Source organism: Chiloscyllium plagiosum, unplaced genomic scaffold (assembly GCF_037043375.1).
Source record: "Chiloscyllium plagiosum isolate Xiang-an unplaced genomic scaffold, Cpla_swu_hap1 HiC_scaffold_2, whole genome shotgun sequence".
Taxonomy (NCBI): Eukaryota; Metazoa; Chordata; class Chondrichthyes; order Orectolobiformes; family Hemiscylliidae; genus Chiloscyllium; species Chiloscyllium plagiosum.
The window spans coordinates 89867352-89893085 of NW_028270140.1; the positions used below are offsets into that span (position 1 = coordinate 89867352).

Here is a 25734-nt window from a genome sequence, read left to right on the forward strand (position 1 = left end):
CATACTGGTTGGAACTGTTTCAATCATTCCAGTTAAACTGTTGTCTCCTTTGACCTTCTATCATTGTGATACTAAACTGAACCTTGTCTCCTATGACCCAATCTGTTTTCCACTGTCCATCTCCGTGCCCAATTTCTTCAGTCTCCTTGCCATTCTGAATGAACTGGAATGCATTCAAATTGCTGCAGCCGGCATCCCCAATTATTTTCATTTCACAATATGACCAGCTCCCATTGGCAATCTCTGTGCCAGCAAATTGACTTTAACATCTTTTATATCCTTTCATGACCTTTCGGCTCGCTCCATAATGCTCACCTTCAATCTTGTTTTATTGTGTGCACATTACCCTTCAGGGACAAGATTACTCCTCATTTCCTCTGTCCCCATGACCCATTTTGAGTCACAATGCTCTCCGAAACACTCCTTCCCAAACATTAATGCCATGTTCATCCCAAGAAGTCTCCAAAAACCTTGCTGTTTGTCTTGTTTTCTTCATCATTAAATTCTCTACTCTTTCATTCCTGTTTGGTATCCATTTTTGTGGCTGGGGAGTGTTGTTGAAATGTAAGTTGTTTGTTCAGTTTAGTATCACAAGTAAGGTGCAATTACACAGAATCTACTTAAGCATTGCAGGATGAATGATATATCAGATGAATTAAACATGTACACTTATGATCAGTAAATCTTTTGCACAAAACTATGGCACAAATGTATCTGCTTATCCTGTTAATATTTGTCTTAAATCTTTAACAAATAGAGAAAATTAACAAAACTAATTCACAAAACAAAATAAATAAGGCTGCAACAATAATAAATAAATCTATTAAGAGGCTGGTAACAGACACTACAAGCATGCAAAGGATAGAGTGTTGTAGGGTCAGAAAGACACCATGGATTCCAAAAGCCACTAGTGGAAGAGGTCTCAAACATTCCACCCTCACTCTCAACATGCCCAAAGTGGGTGAAGAGCATTGACATTATTCAAACTCTCAGGAAACCCAAATTCAGCTGGGATATTTAAACTTGGAGTTCAACTCAAACAGGAGTCATAAATTGATGCTGTAATGTAAGTGCACGTAAAGGTGGGCAATGTCTGTTTAACTGTCACAATCTGAAGCTTTTTTTTAATTCCATCAACCTTAAAAAGTAAAAATTAAACCTGTTAGTGAGATTGAAAAAATTCTGCTGAGTTGCTAATAGGATATTATGTAAAGTTTAGAGAAAGAAAATCTGTTTATGCTGTTACAATAGAGGTCTGTGTTAATATTTCCAAAGAGTTATCATTATGAATATTAGGCTGAGTTTCAAAAGGCATAATGCAGTTCTAAGTTCACAGTTTGACTGACAACGAAAGAACATGTTTAAAGGAGGTGTTTTTGATGTGAGGTCTGAATAGAAGGCTGTCTATTTTCCAGCAAAGTTAATCAACCCCCTCTCTTTACCACCACCATTTCCAAAGAGCGAAGACGGAGTCCAAGAGAACAATTCATATCATGACAGGTCTGTTGAGTCAGTATAGATCATGTGTTGAGCTACCCACTTTGGTAGCAAAAGTCCATCCAAAACGTTTGATTGCTAAAATATTACAATATTTGGAACAAAACTATAATTCTCTCATGTTTAAACATTGAATAAACTGATTCACAGTAACAGCTTACCTTTCACAAGCTCGGACAGTCCATGCTGCAATTATCCACAACGAAATACTGAAAACCAGCAATACTGTTCCTGGACATATTGTCATTAAAGTCTTCATTACGAAACGGGTATTGAAGTTTATTTTATTCAGTGCTCCAATACTTCTTGAAGAAGCATCCGTAAAAAGTTTGCTATGCAACAGCATTACTCTGGCAATTAGGTAAAGTCTAAGAAACATTGGTATTGATAAGATTATATCCACATCTGCTATTGCTGTAGATGTTGTATATGAAAAGGCAAGGCGTGCTGTCCATGTGAATGTATAGTTTCCAGGTATTGGGTGAATAGCACATACCAGTATTTCCAAACAGATGAAAAAAATCCGCTCATAAGTCATGGCTATTCTCCAGTCATCTGCGCCATTGTCTACCATGAATAACTGTAAGGAAATAGTATAGTTTTATTAAACTGGCAAATATTCACTTCAAGAGCAGAAACTGCCAAGTAAAACATCGTTAAAGAACAGTATAGACAACACTGTACCTTGAGATACTCAAATATCTTTGAAACATTATTTCATTTTTCTGCTTTTTTGTCAGATAAGACCATAATGGAAATGAACATGGGGTTAGATATGTATTCAATGCTGCCTTTTATACTCAATCACCGAAAGACCGTCACTGTGTTTTCATTTTTAAATTTGGGACAAATCAAAAGGCAATCATTTATAAATGAGATGTCACTAATTCTCAGCTACAAAATTATTGTTCCAGAACAATCAACAGACAGACAATTAACTAGTCCTCCTCATCTGTAGAACTCCTGCATAAACTGTTTTTCAAAACTTAAATTCTCTGCAAGTTTAATGTTTAAGGTAAAGACAGCATTTAAATGAACTTTCTTTAATGGATGTAACTTTGGAGTTGAGGAGACTTGGCGTCTCATTTTCCATTAAGAATGGTAAATTATTTATCTTCAAAACCGAAAGAACTGTGGACAGAAATTATTTCTGATTTACAGCATCTAAAATTCTTTTGATTTTTATTAAGAGAGCAGAAGTTGTTTTTATCAACTCTGCAATTGTTCTTCTCTCTCTTTGGGCTCTATCTCCACCTAACATTTACTCCTTATCCCCTCTTCGCCCCATCTTCTGCACATAAACCACATTTTCCTAGCTACCATAACGTCTAAGGAAGGGTTACTCAACCCGAAACATTAACTCTAGTTTGTCTCCACAGATGTTGCCAGACCTGCTGAGCTTTTCCAGCAATTATTTATCTTGCTGAGTTTCCAATCTCAGTAATTCTGATATTGCTAATATAAAGTAAATTATAACAAAGCATTTTCACATACACAATATTTTGTACTTCCGTCAAGTAGAAAGTGAGGTCTGCAGATGCTGGAGATCAGAGCTGAAAATGTGTTGCTGGAAAAGCGCAGCAGGTCAGGCAGCATCCAAGGAGCAGGAGAATCAACATTTTGGGCATAAGCCCTTCTTCAGGAATGAGGAAAGTGTGTCCAGCAGGCTAAGATAAAAGGTAGGGAGGAGGGACTTGGGGGAGGGGCGTTGGAAATGCGATAGGTGGAAGGAGGTCAAGGTGAGGGTGATAGGCCGGAGTGGGGGTGGGGCGGAGAGGTCAGGAAGAAGATTGCAGGTTAGGAAGGTGGTGCTGACGTGATTGACGATGCTCTCCACCGCATCTCCTCCACTTTCTGCTCCTCCGCTCTTGAGCCCCACCCCTCCAATCGCCACCAGGACAGAACCCCACTGGTCCTCACCTACCACCCCACCAACCTCCAGATACATCGTATCATCCGTCGTCATTTCCGCCACCTCCAAACAGACCACACCACCAGGGATATATTTCCCTCCCCTCCCCTATCAGCGTTCCGGAAAGACTACTCCCTCCGTGACTCCCTCGTCAGGTCCACACCCCCCACCAATCCAACCTCCACTCGCGGTACCTTCCCCTGCAACCGCAAGAAATGCAAAACTTGCGCCCACACCTCCCCCCCTACTTCCCTCCAAGGCCCCAAGGGATCCTTCCATATCCGCCACAAATTCACCTGCACCTCCACACACATCATTTACTGCATCCGCTGCATCCGATGTGGCCTCCTCTATACTGGGGAGACAGGCCGCCTACTTGCGGAACGTTTCAGAGAACACCCGGACCAACCAACCCAACCACCCCATGGCTCAACGCTTCAACTCCCCCTCCCACTCCACCAAGGACATGCAGGTCCTTGGACTCCTCCATCGCCAGACCATAGCAACACGATGGCTGGAGGAAGAGCGCCTCACCTTCCGCCTAGGAACCCTCCAACCACATGGGACGAACTCAGATTTCTCCAGTTTCCTCATTTTCCCTCCCCCCACTTTGTCTCAGTCCCAACCCTCGAACTCAGCACCACCTTCCTAACCCGCAATCTTCTTCCTAACCTCTCCGCCCCCACCCCACTCTGGCTTATCACCCTCACCTTAACCTCCTTTCACCTATCGCATTTCCAATGCCCCTCCCCCAAGTCCCTTCTCCCTACCTTTTATCTTAGCTTGCTGGACACACTTTTCTCATTCCTGAAGAAGGGCTCATGCCCGAAACGTCAATTCTCCTACTCCTTGGATGCTGCCTGACCTGCTGCGCTTTTCCAGCAACACATTTTCAGCTCTACTTTTGTCAAGTGTGTAGTTCAACAATTGGGCAAAGTTCAAACATAAACTTTATGCTGTGAAAAGGGTAGCACGGTGGCACAGTGGTTAGCCCTGCTGCCTCACAGTGCCAGAGACCCGGGTTCAGTTCCCGCCTCGGGCAACTGTCTGTGTGGAGTTTGCACATTCTCCCCATGTCTGCATGGGTTTCCTCCCACAATCCAAAGATGTGCAGATTAGGTGAATTGGCCATGCTAAATTGCCCGTAGTGGTAGGGGAATGGGTCTGGGTGGGTTGCTCTTTGGAGGGTCGTTGTGGACTTGTTGGGCCAAAGGGCCTGTTGCCACACTGTAAGTAATCTAATCAAACTTTAAGACAGTGTGCATCCTAAATTCATTGTTTCATAATCCTTCTGGTTTACCTGAATTAACACTGTGACAAAGTTTGCTCCTCTGCTCTCCTTAATTGGCTGCTTGATTGAACAGTTCATTCAAAGAGCCTGACCAAAGAGACGGGTGAAATGACTGTGCTCTTTGCTTAAGATTTGATGGCTTGGATGAGGCAATTAAGGCAGTGAGAAGCATACAGAAGAAGTGGTATCATTCTCATTGTCATGTTTTGCTTTTCAGCCTGGATTTTCACTGAGTCATAGATTCATAGAGGTATACAGCATGGAAACAGGCCCTTCGGTCCAACTCATCCATGCTGACCAGGTTTCTAAACTAGTCCCATTTGCCTACGCTTGGCCCATATCCTTCCAAAGCTTTCCTATCGGACATGTACCTGTCCGATGTCTTTTAAATGCTGAAACTGCACCTGCCTCTAGCAGCTCATTCCGTATAGGCACCACTCTCTGTGTGAAAAGGTGGCCTCTCAGGTCTCTTTTAAGCCTTTCCCCTTTCTTACCTTAAACCTGTACTCCGCTACCCAGGGGAAGAGACTGTGGCTATTCATCTTATCTATGCCACTTGTGATTTTATAAAGGTCAGCCTTCAGCCTCCTGAGTCAGGGCCCCTTTAGAAATGGCATTTAGGTTCCAATTCCCCCAACCTCATTTCTAGGATTTCTGATATTTGGGAGTGCCTTTTAAGGCTGTGGAGTGGTTCAGGTCAATCATCCAGATACAATAAACCATCTTTGGTGGAAACTACTAGCACATGAAAGCTCTGAACCTGTGTAAATAAACATTGTGACATTAACAGCAGTGATCAAGGAGCAAGAACAGTCATTAAAGAAAATCTCAGGTGTTGCAATAGTGTAACAGATGTCTAGGCTCTCCACTAAATGTTTTGCCTTATTGCAGCTGCAGCAAAGTCTGACAGCATGGAAGTGGGCTTTTAAAAAGGCCTGTCTCCTCACCCAGCACCCCCTGTGGCCCTCAGACATTTTCCCAGGTTGGCTGGTGGACTGTAGTCCACACAAAATATGCCAGCCCACCCTCCACAACAATTAAAATCTCAACCTTGCAGGAACCTTTTTCCAAGGTGGATGGATCAAACTGGTAATTTTACCATTTCTCACTCTTCTTTGGGGATGAAAATGCAGGCCATTAAGATGCAGGTTAATGGAAGTCTGGGAGTCTGGGAGGTGATGGTGCAGTGGCAACAGCCATCCTGTTGGCCTTTGTTAATGTTCTGGGATCATGGGTTCAAATCATACCATGGCAAATAGAGAGAGGAATTTGATTTTAAAAAATCAGGATCTAAAACATGTTAACCTCATGGCAAACATGTAATGATTATTATGAATACCCACCTGATCCAGTTACACCCTTATGAGAAAGAAATCTGCATTCCTCGCCCAATCTGACCTACATATGTCTCCAAACTCTCAGAAATGTAGTTGACTCTGAATTACCCCTCTGCAATGGCCTTTGCAGTTCAAGGGCAATTTGGAAGGGTAATAAATGCTGACCTTGTCAGTGGTGTCCATATATCAATAACAAATAATAACTGAAGTTTGTAAACATTTTGTCAATGCGATGCCATGAGGATTCACATCTCTGCGATCACAATTTCAAATCAAAAATTCACCAGACTATAAGGTAAGGATGAGACTTCACATGGGGGCTTTAAGAAATGCCCTCATATACATGACATTCCAATGGATTTCCTTCATAGCCTGGATGGAAGCACATTGGAAACACCATGGTCAGTTGCATATGACACTAACATAACAACAACCTTTCAATGATGAGGGAGCCTCCACTCACCTCTAACAAAGCTGTGGTGCCATTGGTCAGGTATTTCTGGAGAAATTATACCATGCATCTGGCCTTCGGATTGACCCAGAGTGATGCCAGACACACTTGGCCAGATTAAATAATCATCCCAATCCGTTGGCATACATGGAGTCAATCGACATGATTTCAATCCTGTCTCCCTGATAGATCATATTTGACAAAGACAAAACTCCTCAGAAATGTCCAGCCAACTGATGTTGGCTATACATTGGACGAGGGTGAATTTATTAAGCCCTCCTCCACTATAGGAGCACTAGTATCTGATCATACCTGTGGACGTCTTCCACATCCTTCAACCCCTTGAAGACAACGATTTGCAAAACAAAAGGCCCCATCAGATGAAATGGAGGCTCTGTCTAGAAGAAAGGATAAATTCCCCAAACAAAATTCAGAGCTAGGGATTCGGTATCAGCTAAAATGAAGACAAACAATTGGAAGTTCAGAATAGTTGTGATTGATTCCTAATAAAGGCCAAATAAAAGGTTTTCTTCGCATTTGTAACAGTGTGAAGAACATTTCCTAGTGAATGTGACGGCAATGCACTGTTGATAGTTCTGGGGGGAGCAGGGTGTGGTGATAACAAAGAAATTCCATTGTATTCTGTCATTTGAAAAGACTTGAACACGAGAGCTCCCAGCACTTTCTGGCATTAGACTGTGTCACAAAACCTCACTTAAATGCACATCACCGAGTTAAAATCAGGCCAAGCTGAGAAGGGGCTCTGGAAGTTGTAAAATGTACTTTCTGTTCTCTTTCTGTTTCTGATCACTCTCGTTCAAACAAATACCTTCAAGTCTAGCAAGGGTTTGGTTACAATTATTTTATTGAGGATTTAAAATGCCAATGTTTTATTATCATTTTGAATTATCACCTTGACAAAAGAAATATCCGTCCCCTGGCAGCCAGTAGGAACATCGGAAAAAGGATCTTCAAGCCTCCTCTGTTATTAAACTAAATCACAACTGATCTACCCCCGTGTCATTTTCCTGCACGAGCCTCATATCTGTTGATATGTACAATATGTAGAAATCACTCAGTCTCCATCATGAACATTCTCAATTGCAGAGACTCCATAGTCCTCTGAGTCAATAATTTCAAATGTTCACCACCATAAATGAAGAAATTCCTCTTCATTCAGTCCCCTTTCTGAGACTGTGTTCCCAGTCGTAAACACCCCAGCTAGGAGAAATATTTCTCCTGTATCTACACTATTGAACACTATCATTCTGTACACTTCAATGAGATCACTGCCCACTGCACAGAATATTGGCCAAGTCTCCTGAATTACACCTCATAAGAAAATCCACCCTGCCACTACACTAGGGAAAACTCTCGTGAACCTTTGTTGTACTTACTCTATGATAGGTATACCCTTTCACAAGGCTTTAAACAAATTAGAAATGCTGTATACTTAATAGAACTTATTAATTAAAGATACAATATCATTTCTTCAGACTTTGGTCCTGGACTAAACTTTAATATGGTCACTACTGTACTTCCACGAACAGGAGTCTGGTTTATTTCTGTCCCTGTACTGAAGTAAAGCCAACAACACAGTTTCAATCCTCATACCACTGTGGTCGTTCATGGACGCCTGTGTTCTTACTTTCACTTTATATTTTTGGACTGGTTAACCTTGAAACTATACACAATCAATTGACTCTCTCTAATACAGAAAGGTGACTGCAATCCTTCATGGAGTATGGCTCCTTTCCTTAATCCAAGCACCATTTCATCAACTTAAAATCACATGACGAAGGAAATCACTGTAAATTCTTAGACCAGACAAACGATTTACTATTAGCAGTAAAGCAACAGGTTCATACAGGAAAAGGAAATTGTTTCATGATCAATAATAATAATCAGAAAACAAATAATATTTTAAAAAGTCTTAGAAGTGGTTCGCAATGTTTAATAACAACTAAACATTAGAGAACTATGGCAATATCTCAGGAGTAGGAAATTGATTAGTTATGCAATGTAATCTCCTAAGTAAATTGGCTGAGCAATTAATTGGAATCGTGATCTCAGCAACTAAATCCCAATGCTCATTAACTATTTACTAATTTCCATTAATAGATCAGTTCGCACTCCAAACTATACTGATGTTACTGACATTTACAAATGAAAAGGCCGAAGCAAATATTCAGCCAACTCACTGATCAATGTGATAAATGATGTCCACATAGTTTTCCTACTCTACATTCCTACTCTTTGCTCCTGCAGAAAGTTACCCAGCATTACCGATGTTTCCAAAATCCCATCCATGGCATGAAAAGATAACCATAACATTAAAGAGGTAGCCACAATGTTGAAGTCTCCAGTCAAACAGCACATGTGGTCAACCTGACACACCACAGGGACATCCTCTGAAAAGCTGAAGTCTTTACCTCCATTCAAGTAATCTATCCTAAAAGGAATGGGTAATATGAACTGTGTGACAAGATTGACACAGGTGCTTATGCAAATCTCATCCCTTCATGCATCTTAAACAGGATGCACTCAGAAGTATGGGGCAGTCTGCATGAACTTAGCTCACTGCTTACAATGGGTCTGACATCCCAGGTGTTGTTGTTATCTTAAAATCAATAAGTATTCTTGGGATGGACACTGAATCCTTTAACACTGTTGAAACAAATGAATCTTCTATCATTGCTCTATCAGTATGTTCAGACTTAAATATTAGAAGATCCATGAGGTAATAAACCTGTCAATGGTAACACCCAAGATTCCAGACCACCTTTCCATCACTTGGCTAACCTTTATCCCATGTGGTTCAATACTACTCAACATTAAAAGGCGATGCAGTGTTACATCTGAAAGAGGATACCCAACCCAGAATCAACCCTCTTCTTACGTGCTGAATTCATATTTGTAAGAAGCTCAGACTGAAATTGGATTGAATGGCACGAAACTAAATCATCCAGAAAGTCAAGCAAAATATTGATTTGAGTGTTTTGAAGAAAGATGACAGTGTGTATGTTTAGATCCAAGGAGACTGATCAATGTGATAAATGATGTCCACATAGTTTTCCTACTCTACGTTCCTACTCTGTGCTCCTGCAGAAGGTTACCCAGCATTTCCGATGTTTCCAAAATCCCATCCATGGCATTTAGCTTACGTTTAGCTTAATTTGACGTCCTCAGATGCCAAGCACCTTTCCCCAAAGACCAATGCCAAGTAAAATATAGATTCCCACTTCTTTCCCTTGAACTCTGAGAGCAGACAACTATCAATAGATATTGTTTCCTCACATTACCATTAGGATGGTCCATCAAACAGATATTTTGCAACAACACATTGACTATATTATCAAGAGTATCTCAAGTTGTCTATAGATTACACATGACACAGTTCTTAGAAGAACTAAACTGAAGAATGACACAAATCTCCATCAGCTCAATTCAGGGACAAGAAAACGTGGACCGGATTTTCCCATTTTGAGTTAACACGTTTACTAGCAAGATTTATGATGCTTGAGCCATAGTGGCTCATAGCGACCTTTCACATAAAGTCTTCTGCTCTTCATCTGGCTAATTATGCATTTCCGCAACAGCAGTGTCATGGAATAGCGTGACAGGAATTTGTCATGTTCATGCCACTAGCACCATATTTAAACACAGCTGTACACATTTCAAATGCCGCAAGCCAGGAATTGGCCTTTATAATGTGGTACTCTACCACATTATGGCCCAAGAAAGGTAAGTTAGCTCTCCACTTTGCCAACAGGAAACTGGAGGTGCAGGATGGTGGAGAGGGGGGTGTTGCTTTATCCTGCAGATTGGCAAAGGAGGCAAAAGATTTGTAACCATAACATTAACCAGTCAGATCATTCTGACCAAGGATTATATGCAAACCTTTCACTTGCCTTTACAAATACTGACAGAGTATACTACTGACAGATTATGCTTCACTGAATTTGGTACATTTGATTTTAGTTTAGAAAGTATCATTGAGGAGAAACAACTGGAGTGTTTCAACATGATTCTGTTCTCCCAAACATGTGTAATGGCTTTAAACAAAATTGGCTCATATCACATATTGGAAGAAATCAAATCAAAATATGTACATCCACAAACAAAGGAATTTCACTTACTGATAGGTCTGGACAGCCAGGTAACAAAATCAGATTATTTTCAAAGAGTTATCAACATCAACTAAAATGCACACATTAAGATCAATGAGCTTGAATCTCTCTGGACCATATATTAACTGATGGAGTGGCAGTTGGTGCACAAAAAACTTGAATTTGTTGATTTAGCTGAAAATACATTGTGCAACAGGCAGACAGTTCTTGAATCTTTACCCACAAAGAAAGCTAGTCAGAACCATAAAAAGAGATGGTATTTTTAAATTTGTATTAATTTCTCTAGATAACGCCGTAAAATAATAAGCAATAAAAAGTAAATTTACGGTCACTTAAAACAGACAAATGTGCACTTTAAGAATGAATTATTGCTTCAATCATCTATTGTGATGCAGAAATATGTTGAAGATTTTTTTTTACTGTATAACATATGGTCCTGTTGTAATCTCAACACAACTATGATCCATCAGAGAAACAATATTAATAACTGATAGTTCCTGGTCTGTGTTGTTTGTTGGGAATCCTAACAAATGAAGTTCTCAAAAATCAATCCTCAATACAGCTGCTAAGCAGTTACCACATTTCTCTTGTTTTGCTATGCCATCACAACTCTGCTTTGGATTTTGTCCCTTTTAGTCTGATCAAATTTTTCAATATTCCCTCAAGAATGTATTAAGCTCTAGATACTATTTGCACGTGTAAATGTAAAGTTATTGAAGTGACAGTAGAATATCTACATGAAAGCATGCTCAATCTTCCACATCACGTATTATGGAACAATGCCAGCTTATTTTCAGTTGTAGATACATATTAACTCAAAGTAGTAAGCATTTCTGCTCCTCCTGTAATCCCAAGAATAGCAATATATCATTGCAAAGTTTAGTTCAAGGGGTATATCACATATGCCAAAACTATTGTCAGAATTGTGAAAAATGCCTGTAAATAGATGATTATATTAAAGCTTGGAATAGGTTAAGGATTAGGTTAGTGCTATTAGTTTCACTACACTGAAAATAGCTTAATTTTAACTTCTCCGGCATTAAACTGCTGGAATGATTATCTTACCATTGACATAGCCCAAAAGGGGTCATGGCTGGGTAAATGCATGAATAAAGAACCTTACAGCAAAGCTGTGCTAGGATTTTCAGTCAACATCCTGTAATTAAGATATTTGCTGGAATTAGAAAGTCAATTAATGTGTGGAACTGGAATAGAAGTTAATTAGTGAATCACCCTGTGATTCAATGATCTTACAGCAAATTAGTATAGTTAAACTATTCGTAATGGCTATCCTCCACCATAGGCTGTAGGAGACCTTAACAGGGAAATAAGCACAAATGTGGTCAAGGATGATGCTGAAGGAATTTAGGATATCGATAGTCAGAAATACTACAGAACAATATAAGGAAAGAGTCCAGGGAATGTAACACAATGGTTTCTTAAGAAAGATTGGGTACAAAGGATTAAGTTAAAAATTCCTAAGGCTTATACTTCAAAATAAACCTATTGGGCTAAAACCAGGTGTTATGTAATTTTTAACTTTGTCCACCCCAGTCCAACACCAACACCTCCACATCATAGCATACAATGGATTGAGAGATCCATGGAAGGTGAAAAATAATGTAAGAGCAGGCTTTAACTACATTGTTGAAACAAAGAACACAATATACTATTCGATACCTTGAATTAAAAAGGGAACATTTACAGGAGAATTAACTCCTATCAACATAACAGCTTCATCCCTGCTTTAAAAAATAAAGGACAAAGGGATCTTTTTAAGACTATAGGTCAGTAAATAATGAAAAAGAGATTAACTTGCTGGCATTTACCTAATGCACCTCAGTAGTTCGGAAGATTTTGAGAAGGAGCATGGCATCAAGAAATTGAGAGAAAAAAATATAAAAGACTGGTCATTCATGCCATCTATCCTCAGACTGTAGTCACCACTTGTCATGGTCATATTGACTTTTTCCTCTATAACTATTATGTTCTGTCTTGTTTTAAGTAACTTACTCTCACATGCTATTATTCAACTCTGAGGCAGATGAGACGCAAATCCAGATCTTCTGGCCCAGAAGCATGGATAATAATAAGGTGCCACAAGACACCACTACCATGGTATCTTCTGTCGGGAACTGATTCAAATCGACACACCTGCCAGACTAGCAGCAAACCTCCTGGTTGATTGATTAGAGAATTGCTTAACAAAATTAACAACAAACTCTGCTTAATTAAAACACAAATGCTATAAACTTCAAGAATGGTACACTCTATTTTCATCAAATTTATTTTCTATAAACAGTGACTAAACATGCTCTGAAATAATTTTCCTAACTTTGCCCTTATTCTACAGACCTTTGCAGCATATGACACAACAGAAAGATCGCCACTTGGATTTTGCATACTACCAAAATGTAAGAGTCTAATCCAGGTATTTTTGCTCTTGTAGTTATTTTGAGAATTTTTGTGAATGTTATCTCGAAATGAATGACACAGGAGATCATTTTTGGCCATTATTGCAGTTTTTAACACCAAATAAAACTGGCATGGACAAATGAGTCTGCAATCAATATGTTCTCTACCTCATTAAAGATAAAAGAATAATTCACAAAAAAACGTGATTGTTATATTGAAAAATACTAATCATACATATTGTTTGATTTTTTTAAAGTAGGAAGTCTGTAATTTGATAACTTGCATTTACAATGGCAGCATTTAATTTGCAAGTACATTAATTGGCTACATGTCCTGGATTAATAGTAACAGCCAACATTTGCTGCTGACCTCAAAAAGCAGCCCACAAACATTTGACAATTTAGATTACTTACAGTGTGGAAACAGGCCCTTCGGCCCAACAAGTCCACACCGCCCCGCCGAAGCGCAACCCACCCATACCCCTACATTTACCCCTTACCTAACACTACAGGCAATTTAGCATGGCCAATTCACCTGACCTGCACATCTTTGGACTGTGGGAGGAAACCGGAGCACCCGGAGGAAACCCACGCAGACACGGGGAGAAGGTGAAAACTCCACACAGTCAGTCACCTGAGGCGGGAAATGAACCCGGGTCTTTGGCACTATGAGGCAGCAGTGCTAACCACTGTGCCACCGTGCTGCCCACAATTTCTGTGGCATGGATTGAATCGTTCCAAATAAAGCCCGATTCTGTCACAAGGTATAGGGATCTCTGGTCATCCAAAAACAATTATGTCATCAAGAAACCAAGCACAGAGTCATAGAGATGTACAGCATGGAAACTCGGTCCAACTCATCCGTGCCCCAGGTTTCCCATCTGCCAGCATTTGGCCCGTATCCCTCTAAATCCTTCCTATTCATATACCCACTCAGATGCCAAATAAAATTTGTAATTGCACCAACCTCTATCACTTACTCTGACAGCACATTCCACACACGCACCACCCTCTGCATGAAAACATTGCCTCTTAGGTCCCTTTTAAATCTTTCCCCTCTCACCATAAACCTATGCCCTCTAGTTCTGGACTCCCTCATCCAGGGGAAAAAAAATTCTCAGAAAAAGCAAGCCAGGAAATAAAATATTCTAATCACCTTTCATTTTCTAATTATTAAAATGAAGATTGTGTCATACAAAAGGAGAAATTAATAAAAACTTTAAAGATATTTGTTATGATAGGGGTAAATAAAGGCTATCAGATTTTACTGTCCATCATTTGATTACTATACCAGACATTTCACAGGCTAAAATAGTTTCAAAAAAATAACAAATATTGGCCTAAAAAGCTGCCATGATTATCTGACTACAGATTGAGGGGAGTCCAGGACATCAATATAGAAAAAGCGAAACTATCTGCCCTTTTATCAAAAGAAATTGAAAATTGATAACTGTGTCAGATTAGATTACTTTACGGTGTGGAAACAGGCCCTTCGGCCCAACAAGTCCACACTGACCCGCCGAAGCGCAAACCACCCATACCCCTACATTTACCCCTTACCTAACACTACGGACAATTTAACATGGCCAATTCACCTAACCTGCACATCTTTGGACTGTGGGAGGAAACCGGAGCACCCGGAGGAAACCCACGCAGACACGGGGAGAATGTGCAAACTCCACACAGTCAATCGCCTGAGGCGGGAATTGAACCCGGGTCTTTGGCGCTGCGAGGCAGCAGTGCTAACCACTGTGCCACCGTGCCGCCCACGACAGTTGTCAAGAAAATCTGATCTGCATCTCAGACCTAAGTGACATCTTCCTTTTGTTAAATTTTGCACTCTGATTTCAGACCATCCAACCAGGGGAAACAGCTTACCTGCTTATCCCTTTAAGTATTTTAAAACAAAGGACTGCGGATGCAAGAAAGCGGAAACAAAACCAGACTTTCTGGACAGCCTCAGCAGGCCTGGCAACATCTGTGGAGAGAAAGCAGTTAACATTTTGGATCCAGTGACCCTTCTACAGTATGTTGCATAGAGGGTTACTGGATCCAAAATGTTAACTCTACTTTCTCTCCACAGATGCTGCCAGACCTGCTGAGTTTCTCTAGCAACTTCTGTTTTTGCTTTAAGTATGTTACAAGTTTCAATCAGATCACTTTTCATTCTTCAAAACTCAAGAGAACACTCATCCAGTTTCACCAATCTTTCTTCATAGAACAGTCCTGCCATCCGGGAACAGGTCGGGTGAACATTTATTGCACTCCTACTGTGGCAATATCTTTTCTGAGACAAAGAGACCAAAAATGCACAGTACTTCATGTGCGGTCTAACTAATTCAATTGGATGAAAGTTTCATTACTCCTGACCATCCTCTCGCAGTAAAGGGGAACATTCCAACAGTTTGCTACATCTGCATGTCAGCCTTCAGTGACTTATCAACACAAACACCTTGGTCTCTTTGTGCATCTACATGTTCCAAACTCTTTCCATTAAAAAAATTACCTGAAGACTGTTTCTTCTAAGTTGGATAACCTCACATTTTTTCACTTGCCATGTTCTTGCCCATTCACTAAGCCTGACCCAATCCTCCTGAAGTTGCTTTACATCTTTATCACAACATGCAAGCCTACGTACCTTTGTGACTTGTGCAAATTTAGAAATACTGCATTGGTCCCCACCTCCAAAACATTTATACATACTGTAAGCATGTACTGAACCTTACAATGCCTCATCAATTACAGTCTGCCAATGCAAGAATGACCCACCCTGTTTTTTTGTCTGTTAGTCAATCATATTTCCAGCAGTTCTTTGTTATGTTTTGTTTAGTGTCCAACCCTGACTTTGCAATTAACCTGCTAGCAAGGGTGGTGCTGTTGTCTGGTGTGATAACCTCTACACTAAGTCTCAGACACCTCCTCTTACCACCCCTGAACCATGACCCCATCATTGTACACCAAGCAATTGTGTCCACAACTGTCACTAACCTCATCTGTTCTGGAGAGCTCCCTCCCACAGCTTCCCAGCTGAGAGTCCCACAATCCTGCATAGCCTACTTTTACTTGCTTCCCAAAATTCACAAACAGGACTGCCCAGGCAGACACATTATTTCTGTCTGTTCCTGTCCCACAACCGTATTTCTTCCTACCCTGGCTCGACATTTTTTTCTTATCTTGTCCAGTCCCTTTCCACTTACATTCTTCTGGCATTTTACATCAGTTTCAAAATTTCCAGGTGCTGCTTTTGCTTCACCGTGGACATGCCATCCCTTTCCATGTCCATCCCCATCAGGATGATCTGTGGACTGTCTGCTTCTTCATCACAAGACAGACGGAACCATCCCCTTCCACTAAGCACCCTCCCCCGCCTGAGTGAGCTTGTGCTCATTTTGCGCAACTTCTCCTTTAATGTCTGTCACTTCCTTCTGGTCGAAGATGTGGCCATGGGGACCCCTGTGGGTTCCAGTTATGCCTGTGTCTTTATGTAGGGTATGTGGAACATTTATCATTTTGATCCTACTCTGGTCTGTCCTCACAATTCTTTCTTTAGTACATCTATGACAGAGTCATAGAGAGCTACAGAGAAAGACGCTTCAGCCCATCCAATCTGCACAGGTTGCAAACAACTCCCTTAACTATTTTAATCACATTTTCCAGCCCTTGGCCATAGTCTTGTATCCCCTGGCATCACTAAATACTTAATGTTATACGGGTTTCTGCCTCTACTACCCTTACAGGCACCGAGTTGAGGATTGCCACCATCCGCTGAGTGAAAATGCTTCTCCTCACATCTCTTCTCATCTTTCTGCCAACCCCCACCCCAACCTTAAATCTCTGCCTCCTGGTCATTGGTTCCTCCATCAAGGGGAAAAATCTATTCCTGCATCATATATTTGCACCCCTCATAATCTTATACATTTCAACCATGTTCCCCTCTCAGTACCCCATAATCCAAGGAAAACAAGGAGACAGTGAGGTCTGCAGTTGCTGGAGGTCAAAGTTGTGAGTGTGTTGCTGCAAAAGCACAGCAGGTCAGGCAGCATCGGAGGAGCAGGAAATCGACATTTCGGGCCAGAGCCCTTCATCAGGAATTAGTTCCTGATGAAGGGCTCTGGCCCAAAATGTCAATTCTCCTGCTCCTCAGATGCTGCCTGACCTGGTGTGCTTTTCCAGCAACACACTTTCAACTCCAAGGAAAACAACCCCAGTTTATACAAAAATAGAAATTGCTGGAAAACCTCAGCAAGTCTGGCAGTATCTGAGAAATCTAAGTTAACGTTTTGGGTCGAGTGATCCTTCCCCAGTTTATCCAACCTCTCTTAATAACAGAAACTCTCCAGCCAAGGCAATATCCTGGGAAATCTCCTCTGTATCCTCTCCAGTGCTGTTATATCCCTCCAATATTGTAGATTCCAGGATACTCTAGCTGCAGCCTAACCAATATTTTATACAGTTCTTGCATAACTTCCCTGTCCTTAAACTCTATGTTTCAGCTAATAAGTGCAAAAATACCATATGTTTTCTGAACCACTTTATCCGCCTGTCGTGATAATTTAAAAGAAATAGTGTATATGCACAGCAAGGACTCTCTGATCTTCTCCGCTTCCGAGGGTTCTACTGTTCAGCTTGCATTCCCTTTCTCTATTTGTCCCATAAAAGTGCTCCATGTCACTCTTATCCAGATTGAATTTCATTTGCCATTGATCAGTCCATCTGACCAGCCTGTCTATAAGCTCCTATAATCTTCTCCTTACTATTTACTGCTCCACCAATTACTGCAATATCTGCAAATTTACTGATCAACCTTCTCACATTCAAGTCTAAATCATTTATATTAAGTACAAGCAGCAAGGACCACAACACTGACCCCCCATGGAACCTCACTGAACACAGACCTCCAGTCACACAAACACAACCTTGGCAGGAGCAGAGGGTGATGCCATTTAGCCAACACTGTATCAAATTTGCCAAATGTCCTTAGATCCCATGGTCTCTTATCTTTGCTATTAGCTCCATGTGGAACCTTATCAAAAGCCTTGATGAAGTCAAAGTAGACTACATTAAAATAATTGTCCTCAACAATACTCCTAGTCACCTCTTTGAAAAATTCAATCAGATCTATCAAACATGACATCCCCTTAACAAATCCATGTTGACTGTTCTTGATTAATCCCTGCCTCTCGAAATGCAGATTAGTTCTATCCCACAGAACTATTTCCAATCAGTTCTCCACTCCTGAGATTAGACAGTCTGGCCTAGTTTCCTGGTTTATCCCTTCTTGAATAATGGGACCACACTGGCTGTGCCCTGGTCTATCCATTCCTCTTCTGTGGCCAGAGAAAACCTGTAAATGTTTGTAAGTGCGCCTGTTTCTTCCCTTCCCTCAGTCAACAACCAGGGATACATTTCATCTGACCCTAGACGTTTATCTACTTCTAAATCTGCCAGACCACTCAGAACTTCGCCTCTGTCTATACTAAGTCCCTTATCCCAATTACTAGAACATTCTTGACAATGAGCCCTAATCACAATTTTCACAACTGAATGTTTTATTTATATTGCACTTTGAGATGAAGGGTGAAACACAGGAGATAGGAATTGTTTAATTCCTAAACTAGTCTTCATTTCGTTAAATATTTGTGACATAAACTTTGAGCATTAATTTAGTGATATTTCTTTGAGTAATTCACATCTTTAAAAAAAAAGAACTAACTTTTCCAGTAACCTTACCTAAAGGCACTTAGAGTCATAGAGTCAGAGAGGTGTACAGCATGGAAACAGACCCTTCGGTCCAACCCGTCCATGCCGACCAAATATCCCAACCCAATCTGGTCCCACCTGCCAGCACCCGGCTCATATCCCTCCAAACCCTTCCTATTCATATACCCATCCAAATGGCTCTTAAATGTTGCAATTGTACCAGCCTCCACCACTTCCTCTGGCAGCTCATTCCTTACCCGTACCACCCTCTATGTGAAAACGTTGCCCCTTAGGTCTTTTTTATATTTTTCCCCTCTCACCCTAAACCTATGCCCTCCAGTTCTGGACTCCCCAACCTCAGGGAAAAGACTTTGTCTATTTACCCTATCCATGGCCCTCATAATTTTGTAAACCTCATTAAGATCACCCCTCATCCTCCGACGCTCCAGGGAAAACAGCCCCAGCCTGTTCAGCCTCACCCTATAGCTCATGGGCGGCATGGTGGCACAGTGGTTAGCACTGCTGCCTCACAGCGCCATTGACTCGGGTTCAATTCCAGCCTCAGGCAACTGCCTATGTGGAGTTTGTACATTCTCCCTGTGCCTGTGTGGGTTTTCTCCGGTTTCCTCCCATAGTCCAAAAATGTGCAGGTTAGGTGAATTGGCCATGCTAAATTGCCCGTAGTGTTATGTGTAGGGGAATGGGTCTGGGTGGGTTGCTCTTCAGAGGGTTAGTGTGGACTTGTTGGGCTGAAGGGCCTGTTTCCATACTGTAAGCAATCTAATCTAATCATATCCTTCAACCCTGGCAATATCCTTGTAAATCTTGTAGGAACATCTATTATTGTTAGATGTTACTGGCTCCAACTCCTGGTTTTAGGCAGAAGTCCTACACAATCTATTAAAACCCTCCTCAATGATTCTTCAAAAGCTGGCATTGGAATTAAAGGTATAGTTTTAATTGAGAATTGGTATTTCTCATTTTCTGACATATATGGCATATTGGATACTTTTGAAAATAGTTTTACGTAATCCTGGCCAATAAAAATGCTTTCATATCTTAGTCTTTTCTTTCCTAATATCCAAATGACCCACAAAAAGTAGTTGTACACTATTAATCTTCACATCTTTTTTAAAATTGTGAACAGTTATTAGATCTTTTCTGAACAATTTCATGAAACAGAAGAAACCTGATTAACAGCATTAAGAGATTTACCAGATTTCTTCCAGGAATGGGAGATTTCAGCTCCAATAGAAATTCAAAAGGTTGTAATGTTTAGAGCGAAGATGATTTAAGAGGAGCTTTATTGGAGATATACAAGATATAGGATAGACAAAGCAAGCCTGTTGCCATTATCCAACAGTACAAGAACTAGAAGACACAGATTTCAGTTTTTGGGCAAGAGATATAGGAGTAAAGGGAGTTGGGGAGAGGTGTAAAGGAGACAAATACGTTTTTAACTGGTGAGCGATAATTACATAGAACATGCTTGCCTTCTTTAAGATGGGTAGAAAATAGATTAGATTAGATTCCCTACAGTGTGGAAATAAGCCCTTCGGCCCAACAAGTCCACACCAACCCTCCGGAGAACGACCCACCCAGACCCATTCCCCCCAACTAATGCACTTAACAATACGGGCAATTTAGCATGGCCAATTCACCTGATCTGCACATCTTTGGATTGTGGGAGGAAACCGGAGCAAACCCACGCAGACTTGGGAGAACGTGCAAACTTCACACGGACAGTTGCCCGAGGGAGGAATTGAACCCGGGTCTCTGGTGTTGTGAGGTAGCAGAACTAACCACTGAGCCACCATGCCACCCTATGAAATGGTTCAAAAGGAAATTGGATTGACTCTTTAGGGAAATAGGAGAAAGTGAGGACTGCAGATGCTGGAGAATCAGAGTCGAAAATTGTGGAACTCCTGATGAATGGCTTATGCCCAAAACATAGACTGTCCTGCTCCTGGGATGAAACCTGACCTGCTTGCTGTTCCCGTGCCACACTCGTTAGGGAAATAGGCTGACAGCTGTGCTGTACAGAGAGCCAGCATGCACTCACTGGGCTGAATGGCTACCTTCTGAGCCTTAAATGATGCAATTTATTTAGTTCATTAACAATCTCTATTCCACCCAGTGCTGCTTAGGTTTGAAGTATTTTCAAATAACTATCATCACTCACATCAGTGTAAATATTCAACAATTTAATTTTCTAATTCCCTAAAATCCTATCTATAATGGTATGTTTGAAACTATACACACTTCTCCAATATCATATACAGTTTCATTGATGGATTGTTAAAAATTTGTTCTTCTTCTCAAACAGTCCTTTGAGACCAAGAATGGCTTTCTTCCATTCAAGGGTTGTGGTCGTGAGGTGACTGAACAGCTCAATGTTGGATCTTAACATTTACGCAGGTGGTGTTTGAAAAGGATGGGCAGAATGCTCAGGTTTTTGCATGTTCTTTCCACTGTTCACTCTAGGCTTCCAACCAGGGCTGTCAGTGATGCCTGAGATGATTGGCAACTTTACAGATGCTTCTTCTCCAGTATGGGTAGTCTTGGGCAAGAGTTAGTAGGAATATTATATATTTTCAGGGAGACTTGGAGGGCATTCATGAAGTGCTTTCCCTACACACCTGGTAACCGCTTGCTATGATGATGGAAATAAAGAGCTTGATTTGGAAGCTTTGTGTCAGGCATGCAGGTGATGTGACCTGCCCAGTACAGTTGATTGGCATCTACATCTTGCTTCTGGGGATGTTGGCCCGAGAGTGTACACTGACATTGGAGTACCTAGCCAACTATTGGATTTGCCCTAGTACAATCATAGCAGCCTTAGCTAAATAGTAACATTCTGAGTCTACAGTTTGTGATTTCAAAGTCCTTCACCAGTATTTAAACATGTGATCTGTGCAGATATACAGTGCTGTACTACAGTGTGGTATGTTATCTTGAAAATAGTTTTCAGCTAACCCTAGTAGAAATGAATTAATCTGCCCACCATGTGAATGGCTGACAGTGTGATTTTTGAATACTTTATATATAAATTTTAAAAACAGGCTCTTCTTAGACATTATAAAAAAGTCACTTGAATGTGAATATTGCTGGAAGAGAGGTGTTCCTGAAGCTTACTCTCTTCTACTCATCAGGACAAATGCAAGAATATCAATTTCTGAATGATCATAACAAATTATGCTACAAGAAGATGCAGACTGGTTGGCAAGTTTTCTCCCTGGCAGCACCTCAGTCATTTAGCACTCTTTTCTCCTCTAGAATAAAATGGCTGTGACCCAAACTGGGTCATTTGTGGCCAAAGCCATTGCTAGGTGGAGCACACACATGTGAGTGAAAAATCACATTATCCCCACTGCCTCCCAGGCTTCCTATCACCTGCAGCTTGAAAGGCATTTTCATCCCCAATGAAGGCTGAGAATTGGTAAAATTACTGGTATGATCCACCCATCTTGGAAGAAAGGTCCTGCAAGGTTGGGATTTTAATTGTTGTGGCGTGCGGGCTGGGATATTGTGTGTGGACTGCAGTCCAGCCAGCCAACCTGGGAAAATGTCTGAGGGCCACAGAGACTGCTGGGTGAGGAGGCAGGCCTTTTAAGGTTCACTTCCATGCTGCTGGACTTTGTTCCAGCTATAATAAAGCAAACCATTTGGTGGAGAGCCTAGACATCTGTTACTCAGTTGAAACACCTGAGATCTTCCTTGATGACAGTTCTCACTCCCTGATCACTGCTACTAATGTCACAATGTTTATTTACACAGGTTTAGAGCTTTCATGTGCTACTAGTTCCCATATTAATGGTTTAACATGTCTGGATGATTGACACTTTTACTGGGCTGTGGTTAAAAGTTTCCACCAGACTAAAACAAATATAAGTGCACCGACTTAGAGCACCATCATTTGCACATCCTACATGTTATAATATTGTTAATTGCTGTGTACATTATATTATCAATGAAAGCCATGTTTAGTGACAGTCTGGCATGGAAAGGAATAAGAAGCCATGGGGAGGTGAATAAAGGGTCTCAGTATGGCATGGGAAGCATGAAAATGGGGAGGTTGCATGGATGGAGGGGCACAGTAATAGCATCGGCTAAATGTATAACCATGGTGGAATATGCGGACACACAAAGCCTGACATGAGGGCCATGAGTGGCCATGGAAGGGGGTTGGTATGAGGAGTACCTTTTGAACTTGTTTTTCAAAGGGTTCTCCATGCGGACTATAGTTTATGACAACTCTGAAGTATGAAACCATGGGTTATTCTAAAGCTGGGGCTGGGAATTGCAAAAATGGAATCTGATTTCCTTTTTAAAAGGGCTCTGACTCAGAAGGGTGAGGGGTGACCTTATAGAGGTTTATAAAAATCACAAGAGACACACATAAGATGAATAGCCAATGTCTTTTCACCAGGGTTGGGGAGTCCAAAACTAGAGGGCATAGTTTTATGGTGAGAGGGAAAGTATTTAAAAGAGACCTGAGGGGCAACTTTTTCACACAGAGTGGTATATATGGAACTAGCTGCCAGAGGAAGTGGCAAAGGTGGATACAATTGCAATATTTAAAAGAAATTTGAATAGGTACATGGAGAGGAGCAGTTTAGAGGGATAGGTGTCGAACACAGGCAAATGGCACTCGTTTAGGAACTTGATTGGCATGGATGACTTGGGATGAAGAGCCTGTTTTGTTGCTGTACACCTCTATGACACACTGTAGTATGTCTGTCGCTGATACAGTAAGTTGCTGCAGGCAGTAGTTCATCTAGAACATTCACAGTGATCTCACTCGTATTCATGGTGTGCTCAGATTGAAAATTTAGCACACACTGGGAACATTGCATTGAAATGTTGGTTTTATCATAAAACTGTTTGAGTAAGATGTAATAAAGTCTAAACCTTATGGCACCAATATATCACTAATACTCTGAATCTGCTCTCTGGCACTTTGATTTAGGTTATAATTTATAACAGCAACCAGATGTTGTCCTTCTTGTACTTTAAAATGTCTGATTGCAATCAAATAGATGTCTGTAAACATCTAGCAATGGACAAGATAGTAATAAAATTCTGGATTAGTGGTGCTGGAAGAGCACAGCAGTTCTGGCAGCATCCAAGAAGCTTCGAAATCGACGTTTCGGGCAAAAGCCCGATAGTAATAAACCTGTGTCACATGTGTATTTTGGATGATGCAGTAAAAGAAAAGGTGACAGGTGGACATTTCTACGGTTAAGCCATCCTGCACATATATGGATTGTTAAGCCCCATAAATGTGCAAATTCTAAGCAAATGAATATAGACGGATGAGTATGCATGAAGATCTGTTGCCTAAAATGGTGCAATTCCTAGTGCTATAAAAATTCAACTTGATATTGCAGAAGTCATTTGAGCATGTGTGTCAAACAAGCATTGTTGACTATAGGTCATTCTGGAGGCGGGGACATGCACTTCACTTAGAATTTGGCAATCTTGCATATTTGTCCTGATGAGTGGAAGATGAAAAGATTTGGCAACATTTCCCATTTTTCAGCTATATATTACAACCTCGAAAATACATTATCAGTTATGCACTGAAGCAAATCTTTATTTATATTCTGATTCAAAATGAAGAAATTTGATACATTCTACAATTAGATTTATGATTTTAAAGGAAGGAGAAACAAAGACAAGGAATTCCATTAAAATCATAACCACAATCTGATGGGTATCCAATCTGAGCTGCTGAAATAATAGAGCACAAACCCAATTACTTGTAACCTGATCTGTTCAGATGACTGATTAAACGCCAAGATTATTGTAAAATTACTTCCTGAAGTATAGCATTATGTGAAAAGAGATGTGACAAAATACCAAATAAACATGTTGGATTCTGAAACAGCTTTAGAGTACGTTTGTCATATTAAGCACTTGGGGCAATTTTGTTCAGTACATCTCCAAATGGGATTAAATGCAATCATGACGATGCAATGCTTGACCACAAGGAAGGAGCCATGATTTCTGAGATAAAATGTTGAAGTTCCCTTCAGAAAATCAATATCCGTTAAAAAGGGTACAGTTGTAGATGTTGTCATTGCAAATTAGGCTCCCACTTGAATATTAAAGTGCAACTTTACATTGAGATCCTGTAGCTGAGATCCCACGGTTAAGCCATCCTGCACAAAGCGGGATATGGGGATTGAAGCGTTGGAGTTTCCGGTGTTAAATCAGATGCAAAAACGCAGAAATCTTATTAAATTTCCTGAAAAAAACTTCCGAAACTCGATCAGTGCACTTTGCTAACTGCAGTGCTGTGAAGAGAAGATTGGAGTTCTCTGTGCCGGCTGGTGAAGACTTTCGCCCCTGGTGGGCAACTTCCGTTTCTTGCTAGACACTCGAAGCTTGGTGTCGGTAACTATGACGTGATTCTGCAGCTACCGCTTTCAAACCAAATTTATAAAATTATAACTGCAACCAGAGAAGCGCTTGTGCTCACCACTGCACAGTGCTCCCCAGTATTTCACAATGAGATTAAAGTATTTATATTGCAAGGTAATTATCAATGCGCCTAGATAGCATTCTCTGGAGGCAAAACGATTTCTTTTTCCCCCCTTCCTCTGGCAACAGAACAAAAACAAGTCTTCAGCCGCCAACTCCCTCCGCCCACACACTGCGGAATAAAGCATGCGCCCAGTCAACTTCAAACATGCTCCAAATTCAACACACTGAGCGGAGAGAATTTATTAACATGTCTGTCAACAAACTACCCTCACGCTGACAAAGATTCCGGATGGAGCTTGTTAAACATCCAAAATATTAAAGAGTATCACTTCACCTTTTCATATTGAGTATGGATAGAATGTGAGAGCTCATTGACACGCTCCTATGCTAAGAACTAAATATCAACAATTTGGTTCAGTTGAAGAATTAGATTTTTCTTATTTCTTCAGCTTTGTGTCGCGGTAGTTGCAATCTTTTTCCTTTTTTTAAACGATGACCTGTCTATCACACGGC

At 40.9% G+C, this 25734-nt stretch overlaps 1 protein-coding gene across 3 annotated transcripts in view; it reads right to left on the minus strand.

The window, feature by feature from the left end:
• LOC122560288 (small conductance calcium-activated potassium channel protein 2-like) overlaps window positions 1-25734 on the minus strand; it is a 159352-nt gene that overhangs the window by 122749 nt on the left and 10869 nt on the right. For all 3 annotated transcript variants that reach the window (XM_043710851.2, XM_087998588.1, XM_043710870.2), the window contains exon 3: window positions 1659-2077. In XM_043710851.2, the coding sequence (XP_043566786.2) occupies window positions 1659-2077 (419 nt within the window). The remainder of the gene's footprint in view (window positions 1-1658; window positions 2078-25734) is intronic.